Below are 11,758 nucleotides of genomic sequence, written 5' to 3' on the forward strand. Positions count from 1 at the left end.
GCCAACTGACAATTCTTCCTACACTGCAAAATTGCATCAAGGTAACGCAAGAAGAGGATACTCACTGCAAGAAGATCAAGGAAGAAACTGCGAAAGGTGAAGTACCTAATGAACACGGACACGAGACACAGATACGACCTGACACGAATATGGCAACACGGCAAAATTTGAAAATATAAGACACGGACACGACATAGGACACAACGAAATAAATAAATAAATAAATAATATATAATTATTGATACAAAACAAAAGTTTGCGATCTAATAGTGTAAAATACACATACATCAAGCTATCACATTATCAGTTTATCTAACAATTTAACTCCCAATTTTTTTTGCCTATCAATCTATCACATTATTAGTTTATCACACCAATTAGAATTAAAATAACTAACATAAATTTAAATTTATGCCCTATCGGTATAAAAAAAAATAAAGAAAACATAAAAGAGTGAAAGGGTTTAAAGGCGAGTAGAGAGGCAGAGAGAACAATACCAGACTAAGGCCGAAAATCAATTGATCTATGACGGAAACTTGCATAATTGTTGATTTTGACTTTTTGTTTGTACTATTATCGGCTGAAATCAACCCATTTCAGTCCAAGATTTTGTTCTTTATATGGTTCAAAATTGAAACTTCGGATCATGCAAGTCCGAACTAGGAATATTTCTGATTTGACATGAATGTGTCGTCACACTTAAGTCCATATGTTTATTATCAGTTTCTACACGGTGATTGTTTATTAATGGTATCATCTTAATTTATAAGTATAAGTAATAAACTATAAGTTGGAATCATGGAGGAGAAAATTTTGGAAAATGGTTTAGAATATAGTGTCTAAAATTGGTGCTAAGTGTAATTACTGAAATTGGATGCCAAACTTAAAAAACATATATAATTGTCAAGGGATACCAAAAATTTATATGCTTTTTTCACCTTGACATTGGAAATAATAAGTGGATACCGGACAAATCTTTATAGACCATTAGGCATTTCCAATTTTAAGCCTAATTTATTATTTAGTGTAGAAGCCTTCCTTATTTACAAATTTACTCCTCCTTATTTGTAAATAACACACACCCGAATACTACTCTCTCTCTCTAAAAATGTGCATAAATATGGTCAACATGCATAAGTTATGTGAGAAAGTTATTACATCCCTCTCATTACCAAATGTGCATAAACTCCTTTTTCCCTGTTTTTCTCTCTTTCAATTGTTATCTGATGAAATTATATATGTAGGTTTGGAAACGATTTACCCAATTTGAACAGACATATGGAGATTTAGCAAGCATGTTGAAGGTATGTCTTGCGCCTTGTTTTTTTTGTCTTCTTGTTTTGTAGATTTCTTTGTCTCAAGTTCTTCTGATCACTCCATTCAAGTTACTGTATATGCTCAATGACACAATTATATTGTACGATCTTATCACCTAGTTACTTTAACCTTAATGGATCTTATTGTGGTATTTTTATAATATAGGTAGTTTTGTTAATGTAAGCTTTTTAATGCAATTTTTATTTCTCTATCCATTTCTATTGTCCTTTGAAATTGTCAACCCTTTGGTTTGTCAACATTGCTGACCTGATTAATTTGAACCAAACATGTAGTTTGTGAATATCACAATTATACACAGATTCCTGTCATGCAATGTTCAATAGTAATGTGAGACAGCATGTCAGGCAAGACTTCTGTTCTCCATTTTTAATTTTTAAATAACCAAATATTTATAAATGTGTGTGCGTGTGTGTGTGTTGCTATCAAATTCTATACACAGTATATATAATCATATATGAAACTACCAAGGAAATTCTTCTATCAGATTGAAGGATATGTATATACTCAAACAAGCATTAAATTTTTAATGTATAGTTATGGGAAAATATTGATGTAAGTATCTAGAAGACTGCAAGTATGTTTGGCACCTCAGGAATCAGAAAATATTTTGTTTTAATCTTCTATATCATCTTATAACAGGCAGTATAACTATTTTATCTCTTATTTTCTCAGTCAATACACGTAGGTTCTCTATGTGGATAAGTAAATAGGAAGGATAGATACGGCTGTATGTCATGTTGATGATATTATTCCATTATTGAACTTTTGCCATCAACAAAGAAAACTGTCTAGCTCTTAATATGAAATTCTCAAGTTGATTTATGGGAATCTTGATAATGATATCAAGAGAAGAGGTAATAACTTAGTATGAAAAAGATCATCTCTTCTTTGAGATATATTAATTAATTTGTACCTAAACAGTTGAATGAGTCCCTTGCGCACGGAGTATGTTCAAGTAATGATTACTGAGAACACCAGATCTGAACCAAGCTCTATGCCAACCTGCAGATTGACTTTGCTGATGGCATGATCTGTCTAACTTGGATTGTATTTCATGATTGATACTTTACTTAGATAGTTAGGTGTGTGATTACATTCTAGTATTCTGCCTTAATAACTTCTAGCATGAAACACTGTTTCCTGCTAGTTAATTGGAATTTTACCATACTAATTTGGCACTGAGATATGGAATGTTCTTAACCTTATACTTGCTGTTTGTATGCTAGAACAGGGAAGAAAGAGAGATTGATAAAAGAAAGAATTGTTTAACAAATAATCATAAAAAAGATCTAATTGTTCCTTTGACCATATCATTTATGAATATGATTACTTGCTTTTCCACATCCATAGATAGTCTTTTTTCTTCCTTCTCAATTACTTGTTATATTTCAAATACGATTATCTACAACTATACATTAGTTAGTAGAAACGGCAAATATGCAGGCTGACTCCTTTCTTTTTCTTTTTTCTGACAAAGTGTTTATTGTTTTGTTGTTCAATAATGCATTGTTTGTATTGTGTTATAGGTTGAACAAAGAAGGAAGGAATCTTTATCTAGGACAGCAGAAGATGGTTCATCAGCATTGGAGAATACTTTGTATGATGTGGTTTCTCGTTACAGCTTTATGGATCTTTGGCCATGCTCATCTAAAGATTTGGATCATTTAGCAAGACAAGAGGTAATGCATGATTCACAAATATGTGTGTTTTGCTGAAATTTGTTAAAGTTGCTTGAGTACAAATCCTATGTAATCATGAAGTGTTTAAATTTATATTGGACTGCAGCATATATGTTATATACAAAGTTCCCAGTATCAAGATCGGGATCAGTATTGGCGTATCAGTTGCTCGTATCGGATCAGACTATTTTTTTCTTAGTAAAATTCTAAATATTATTTTAAAATACACAAATGTTTTTAAAAATTTAGAAAAAATGACAGGAAAGTAAGAAAAATAAAATATTCACATATGAAGCCTAAAAACTAAAAAAATGTATTAACTTACTTAAAATTCAAAACTTTGATGAATACCGAGCTAGCCCTCGTAAATTTCTAGTCTTCATCATCATAATCATCATAAATTTGTAAATAATAATGCCTAAGACCTGATGCTCCAAAAAGTGATTCCATTATACTAGCCATATTATATAGATTTTGTTGTGTGACTTGTGTCTGAGGAGGATGATAAGAAGCATATGGATCTTGTGTTTGAGAATTCTAGGGATAATAATCAGCATATAGATCTTGTGTTCCAAATAATAAATAAATACTTGATGCATCATAATCATAGGAAGCAATATTCTCATGACAATGTCGCTGATATATATATATTCTCAGTTTTTGTCTTCAATCCTTATGCCTTTTTGACTTTCCTTAGCAAATGTAGATGGGACGATCTCACCACTTGATGTATCATCAGAATTATAATTGGTACTGGTAGGTATACTATCTCCCCCTATTGAACAATTCGTACCAGCCTCTGCTCTCGTTGTGGTCTCCTCCAATATCTTATCTAACCATGTGTTATCTCTGTTATCTAATAATTTGTTCTCTATTTCTCTGATCAATAGAGTCAAGGGGTCTTCTTCATCAAAAATATGAGTTAAATCAATCGGTTATTCATTTTTTCTTTTTTTTTTAATTTCTCTCGCGAACCTCATATTATAATGACAAAAAACTAGCTTATTCAATCTTTCCATTGTCAATCGGTTGCATGTTTTGGTGTAAATTAAGGAAAAAATAGTCCAATTCCTTTCACACTGTAATGAAGACATAGTTTGACTTAAAATCCTATTTGCTATTGGTGTTAAATTTGATGTCTTCTTCTATCTATAGATAGATCATCATTCAGCTATGGTGTTATGAGATATAGCTGCAGCAACTTTAGCAGTATTGAATTACCCAGCTCTCAATTTATATCTCTCCATCTGAAATTAGAAATATATTATTGAATATATTTAATAAGAAACTAATTATATTGAAAGTTAAAACTTGAAACAAATAATAATAAAATTATTTAATTAAATCATAGCTCATTTTTTTATCGCAAAGAATTGTTTATGAATATCTGGTTCAAGCCTGCTGATCACCTTCCTAACTCTTAATAAAACTTCACTATCATTATTGACATTTGTAGAGAATTAAAATCTTGGATTAAGAAAATACTTTGTAGAAAGTTAAAATTTTATAAGCATTCAAATAAATATTCATAAATAAAAGTAAATTAATAAATTAAAACCTAAAAGCATACTTACCAGCAGCATGTATATCTTTGTGTAGTTGTCTGTTCTATCTAGAATCAATTATTTTCCATCATTTTCTATAACTTTGGCCCACATTTTTTTTGATTGATTATTATTATTATTATTATTATTATTATTGATAATAATAATCAATAATAATCAATCAAAAAAAAAACTTTGTGGTCTTAGGTTGTCCCTGGGCTCAATATTAAGACCATCTCTTATGATGTAACATGCGCATAATATTATCCTTGTAGTGCATGATGCTCTCTAATGCTAAAAAATGAGTAGCAAATATAGTGACGCTGGGTCTGATAATATCTCTACCAATAGTCATCTGCCTAAGTAAATTAAGAACCCAACCATGGTTATATATAAAATTTATCAACCTCTGACATTCGTGTATGACCATGTCAATTTTAGACTCTTTTGCAATATCTTCTAACATTTAATAAATACAATGTGCAACACATGACTTTCAATATAAATGAAGTTTTTTCATCATAAGTATATTTCAATAGTTTTATAATTGGCCTATTATCAGCAACCACTTGGACTACTCTTTTTTTACCTATTTTTTATGCCACATCGTCCAACATATGATAAATATAATATGTGTTTTTTAGATGAGCAGTAGCATCCACAGACTTCAGAAATATTGTCCCTATGCCTGAGTACACTAAGAAATTAATTATATTTCTTCTGTTTTGTATACTCCACCTATTACACATCAGTGTACAACCAAATTCATTCCAATACTATTTACGTATCTCAATGTAAGTATGAAGCTCATATTACTTTTAAGTCAAGATATTTAGTAGCAATATCATTTAAATTTAGAGGCAGAACACCAAACCCTATTTATTGTATAATATCCACCGTAGTGTGATAATAAGGACTATCAGCTATATTTAAAAGAATATGGTTGTAAAAGAAAATTTTAAAGATAGCCATACCAATGTGTAATATTTCCAGACTCCGCTGTAACACCTGCACTTCATTGCTCTCCTCTGTCTCTTCTCATCATGCTCTCCACATCTCACTGCACATCAATTGTTGATATCCCCCCGTGCCGAAACCGACCTATTTTCGTCCGAAACGGATTGGGTATCAATTGAAAGGATCGAAACCGGCCAGGACCGGGATCGGCTAGGGCCGATCCCACTCGGAATTGGTCAAAATTGGGAACCTTGGTTATATAGTTTGAATAATTCTTGTAGATTATGTTTTCTTTTGTTAACATAATGGCAATTCCTAATTTTTATTTAGGCTATGCGTAGTAATATATAATATAGGATGTCATGGGAATTTTAGTGAGTTTTGTCAAATTGATCCTCGTTTTTCAGTTTCATAAATGACTCCTGTTTGGATTTCAGAACGGTCTTTAAGCCTGTTGCAGGCACATCCATAAATTTTCTATTTGCACATTTTCACATGGAGATTCATATGGTTTTATGGTGTTCTTCACACATAACATATGCTGTATTAGGACTTGAAAAATAAGCTATTAATCTGGTTATTTGAGGGTCATAAATCTGCTATAGTCCTTACTCCTTATATTACTCAATTATTCTTGATGAAAACCATTGTTTTCCTCATTGTTAGTACTTTGAGACAAATGTAGATGCTTCAGAAATGTGTTTTTTTTTTCCTATTCATGTCAAGAAATAATGTGCTATTAATGATATTTCCTATTTCCTCTTAAGTCATGTCCAGTCATACCTAACAACTTTTGAACACAACCTACTTAGGCAAAGGATAGTGTGTTCCTGCGCTAATGTATAACAAGTTTGGCAGTAGCTGTTACATAGCCATGAGCATATTACACCATAACCAAATTCTAGACCTTCAAATTTAGTTAGCAGCACAATGTTATTCTTCATGCAAACTAAAGAGAATAGTTTTCTGAGAACTTTGAATTCTATTAGCTACTGATTTTGAGCACTTGATATGCCTAGAACTGGGAGAATATATTAGTTGATGATAATGCCCTTTCCTACTATAAATCTTGCATGAATATTGCAGGCACTTCTGCTTCATTTTTCTGCCTATGGTTTTCTCATTCATGATTCTTGTACACAGCTAATTCATGAATATTGTCCTTTGTTATATTTTGATAACTATATTTTAAACTGAAACTAAGATAGATATGTGGTGAAATGCATTTGATTACATTTACAGTGGCTAGCAAAAAACATCAGTAAAAGAATTGAGAAGCCAAATCTACAAAATGGAGGCACTGCTTCAGGTAAATGTATCAGTTCTTGCTTTAAATAAATCATATAGTTCCATATATGGCACAAAATGAAGTAACAATGTTTTAGGTGTTGAGAAGGGTGCCATTGGACTCGCAACAAATTTAAAGGTATCACCACAATCTACAGAAGTTTTCCTTCCAGATACTTCTCGAATGGTTATCTATGATCCTCGACAGACAAAAGGTAATCTTTCCTACTTGTACACAGCAAACTTTTTCATATTAGTTCTGACAATTCTCGGATCAGTGACATTGTAGATGAACTACAACAACAGTAAAACCTATCTCTTTAGTTCCTTGTTATTTGGATTCAACTCTCTGGATCTTTCTCCTTCATTCAGCTCTTGTTTACAAAATATCCTTTCTCAATATCATGACTCTTTTGTTAAATGTCGCTTCTGTCTCCATCTTAAGGCTCCTCTGACATGAATGGAATGGATGCTATACAATCTTTTTTTGGGAACATCCAAACCACTATAAACAATTTTGATATATCTTACCACAATGATTGCGACCTTTAATCTTTGCCAAAGATTCTGATTTCTCGTTTTAACTTTACTAACAATGATAGTCATCCATCTCAACATTTTCATCTCAATTACCCCGAATCTCTTCTGATATTGTTTTGCTGCATAGTTTGCCCAACTTTCTACCATTTAGGTCCACCACCACTTGTGGGACACCACCTTCTTGCCTCATTTGATAAAGGGTCTCATAATGCACAAGGCTCCTACCAACCTCTCTTATATGATGGCAAATATGTCCGGTCTTACCCTCTTCCGCCAGTTTGAACAAGAGCATATTTCCTGACCTTATCCTTCGATACCTGTAATTTGACTTATGGTCTGAGGCTCAAAGACGATATAAGCTTGACATGCACATTTCTTGTTGTAGCGGTTACCTCTCGCTGGTTGAATCTAGTAGAGGAAAGATATTTCAATTCCTAAATGTGACACTTAATGTTGGGTTCATAGTTCACACGCACCAGCAAGATGATTGACATTTACATTTTTATCTTTAGACTTAAATATTCGTAGTAATTTAAATTATAAACTGTTCACTTAACTAACTAAATGTTAAACTTTTCTTTTTATTTAACTAAATGTTTCATGTTTTTATCTGCCTGGATTTTCAGTTGGATTCTGATAGCCTTCTTCCCTGTATGTCCTCTAGTTACTGTTAGAAATTACACACAAAAAATCAATAACTTTCTGGTCTGCATAGTACTTGACACAAAAATAAAAAGAAATTATTTGATAGATTGACATTGTAGAATTTACTAATTCCCAGTGCTGTTTGCAGATATGCACATTTTGATTAATTTCTTCTAGATATAAATGTTAAATCTTGCCATTTATTGGAGATTAATTCCTAAGGTGTAGCATCCGCATATTGAAAATTTCTTCCAAACTTGTCAGGCCCAGAGTTTTCCGTAGCCTCCAGCATAAGTGCTTCTACATCTAGCATTACTCTCCTTGGCAATGGAAGTGCTAAGGGGATTGATGAGATTCTGAAAGCTCTCTCACCAGCATTGGTGGCTTTCATCACAAACTTGCCTGCGGTTGAAGGTACCATTTTCAGCATTTTCCAAGTTTTTGCTGTAGAGCTGCTGTTTGCAATCGTCTTTTTTTTGGCTTAAAGTTATTGTCCTTTTATTGGACGATTCTTCAGTAGTGCACTCACAAGATTAGTGAATAGTTTATCTGAGTACATAGTAGCCTTGTATCCTTGTTTGCATCATGTTCTGATTGGCCAAGGTCGAAGACTATTTGAGACCAGTTCCTAATTACTTTGAGCCAACATAGTAGATTTCTTATATTTTGTCATATCTTACTTTCTTAAAACTAGAGACATATATTGAAGACATTCTATTCTGTGCCTTCCACAGGCACAAGCTGTTTGGTAACAATACACTATTTGTGCTAAAATACACTGTCAGCTGTGACAGGAATATCATTAATGGCTGCATATTATTTTCATTCAAATGATTGAAACTTTAAACTTCAAAGGTACATTTATTGGCAGAGGAATCCATTTGCATTTTGGTTTTTAGGCATGAATTATTGAATCTTAGCTATTGTAAGTATACCCAGTTGATGGTCTTTTGTTTATACAATTAGGTTCCATCTTTATGATTGTTTCATACTATCATTCAACTTACTGAATACAAAGTGAAATGTTTCTGTCCTCATGGGTGCTCATCGATCCGACTATTTGGTTGAGGGCCACCACCTATTGGTGTTATTTAGGGAAGGTGAGAGTTTATCATAGTGCAATCTCGTAGGAGTGCTTGATTTTTCCAAACATCTTTTTAGGAACTATAATTGAGAAGGCATGCCAATTTTTGGAATGTATGGGGCTTCTTTTCTTTGTACATCTTTTTTCTGAGCTTTTAATGGTTGGAGCATTGGCAGCTGTTGTTCTGTGTATGTAGTTGTTGTGCTGGTTCCTCTCTCAGTATGTAGTTGAGTATTATCTCGTTTCTATCAACTTTCTGGCAAATTTCTATTTTATTGCCTGAGAACTAGTGATCATTGAATGGTTCAGGAGCATTGCGTTAGTAATGTTTTGAAAATTAACAGGACCAGCTCCAGATCTGGATGTGGTGTTATCTGTTCTGTTGCAGGGCAACATCCCAACTGGACAGATTGGCAGGCAAGCTTCTTCCTCGCAACAAATGCCGACAGGTCCAGGTCCTAGCACAAGTGACCTTTCAGGATCTAGCAGGACACGATTGAACCAAAATGGATCTCTCCAGAGATTTTCAAGAGATGGGCAATCCGCAAAAAGAAAAGATATTGACAGTATGGTCTCTCTCTCTCTCTCTCTGACACACACACATGTGCCCATTCAACATGCTTAGTGATCTTAAAAGCCAATTGATTAACCAAATATCAAATGTCTAGAAGTACCACATCCAATCAGATTAGTACCACCTCCAATCGAACTACTAGCACATTTTGATTCACCCTATTTTATATTTTCTCTTTAACTCTATTAGGTGTTTTGTAGTATATTCATGGATATTTTTAGTCAGAAGGTCCGGCTCATCACCAGTTTATTCATCAATTTTATTTATTGATTGCATGGTCTCAATGCTAATTGAATTGTCCAATGAGCATTCGGCCAACCTTTCTCTGTGTCAAGATAACCAAAAGGCTGGACTATAAAAAAATGTAGTTGTTAATGTCATAAGTCAACCCCAGTTTTATGCTTTCAAATTATATGTCTGATCTCAGATCATCTCAAATGCAACAAAGATAAGCGACCTCATTATTGGCATTTTCTCACAAAGAAAAAGAAAATACTAAATGCCCTTTTTTGAATGATGAATGATTTTGTATATTGAAGTACTGTACAATCATTTTGAACGCCTAACATCAAGATGTCTACACTTCAAAAAGATTGTAATTCAGTTATCTTTACAAAAGCTGGCATAGCCCAAGCTTAACTAAGCTGGCCTGTAGAAATTATCCATGATTACCAGATAGCCTGGTAAAGATGTTCGATTATTTGATTGTTGAATAACAGGCCAAGAAACATGGAGTTGCAAATTAGAAGTGACTTATAATCTGCCCGTTATATTGGATTTACCTGCAGGGGAAGAAGATGATACCAAAACTGTTCAAAGTCGGCCACTTCCACGGGATGTTTTTAGGCTTCGGCAGATTCAAAGAACCCGTGGTGCTAGCATTTCACAAACAGGATCTGCTGCATCCGGTGGAAGTGCATTTTCTGGCGAGCAATCTGTTAGCACCGAGTAGCATGGGATCTGGAAAAATTGTCTATAATGTAACACTATTTAAATATATAGTGCCCATTTCTTTTCTTTTTTTGGTAAAAATATAATGGTGTGTTCTATTCCTCTACAATTATTTATGCACGAGCGGTGATAGCAGGTTTGCTTTGTTCTGTAGTTGCTCTCTTGGATCTCATATACTGCATTGTAGGAGCTCTTCCATCTGATGTTAGAAAATTCACTATGTTTGCTTCGTTGAAACAATGCTAGGATAACACTTAGTAGTACTGTTCTTTTGGCTTGTGAGATAGATAATATGATTTCCAACTCGTTCTCATAATATTCTTTTGCAGGATCCGTTGTACAAACATTTCCCGGCCTTGCAGTTGGAGAGAATTGATTCTTGTGGAAGAGACTAAATGAGAGTTGAGAGAGGATAGATTAAGACAGAAAATGAAATTTTGTGGATTTATTGAGATTTGGAGGGAATTAAGCTCTATTTGTCGGGTTTAGGATTCATGGGCATGGTCAACATTAAAATGACCTAAATTAGCCATTTTTCAGGTTGGTATAGGTAATTTTACACATTAAATGTGGGATTTTTATTTGAAATTCTCCTCTCTTGTCGTTGGCATCCTCCTTTCCCCTCAACCTACGGCATCCTCCTCTCCCTTGCAGTTCTCCTTTCCCCTCCCTGTCTGCTGGCCATCGTCATCCCCTTCTTACCATTGCCTCCCTCCCACCACCACCAAATCGTAGCTCTTGTATCGTCGTCTCTCCCCTCCATTCTTGGCACATCCTTCTGCGATCCCATCCTGGGCAATCGGAAGCATCCTTGACTTCATCCTTTCCCACCTCCCATCTCTCTTTTTCTCTTATATGTTTTCTTGCTGCTGGATGTAGACCACCTGCCGTCGTTGTCCGTCGTCTACCTGCGTCTGTTTGCCACCATTGTCCGCTCACCATCTGTGGAGATCATTTTTCAGTCTTTGCAATTCACATAATTGTGTACCTATAATTGTTGGTCTTCAAATATATGGAGTTCCATTAGAGCTCTACCTGTCTCCAAATATAAAGATTTGTAGCCCCGATTAAAGATGCTCTGAAAAAAAAAACCCACAAAAAGAAAGTACATACAAATCTCGTGCAAACCGAATTGGCACAACATCGATCGCCAAAAAGA

The 11,758-nt window shown here is 34.0% G+C and overlaps 1 protein-coding gene across 1 annotated transcript in view; it reads left to right on the top strand.

Annotated features, from left to right (window-relative positions):
* Positions 1–10,862, top strand: part of LOC140790697 (cleavage stimulation factor subunit 77) — a 29,959-nt gene extending 19,097 nt beyond the window's left edge. The window contains exons 17-23 of the mRNA XM_073140893.1: positions 1,245–1,304; positions 2,865–3,017; positions 6,761–6,827; positions 6,904–7,020; positions 8,255–8,404; positions 9,419–9,640; positions 10,437–10,862. Coding sequence (XP_072996994.1) covers positions 1,245–1,304; positions 2,865–3,017; positions 6,761–6,827; positions 6,904–7,020; positions 8,255–8,404; positions 9,419–9,640; positions 10,437–10,600 — 933 coding nt within the window. The 3' untranslated portion in view covers positions 10,601–10,862. The remainder of the gene's footprint in view (positions 1–1,244; positions 1,305–2,864; positions 3,018–6,760; positions 6,828–6,903; positions 7,021–8,254; positions 8,405–9,418; positions 9,641–10,436) is intronic.
* The last annotated feature ends 896 nt before the right edge of the window (positions 10,863–11,758 follow it).

The sequence above is a fragment of the Typha latifolia genome, chromosome 6 (assembly GCF_019914945.1).
Source record: "Typha latifolia isolate L0001 chromosome 6, TyphaL0001v2, whole genome shotgun sequence".
Taxonomy (NCBI): Eukaryota; Viridiplantae; Streptophyta; class Magnoliopsida; order Poales; family Typhaceae; genus Typha; species Typha latifolia.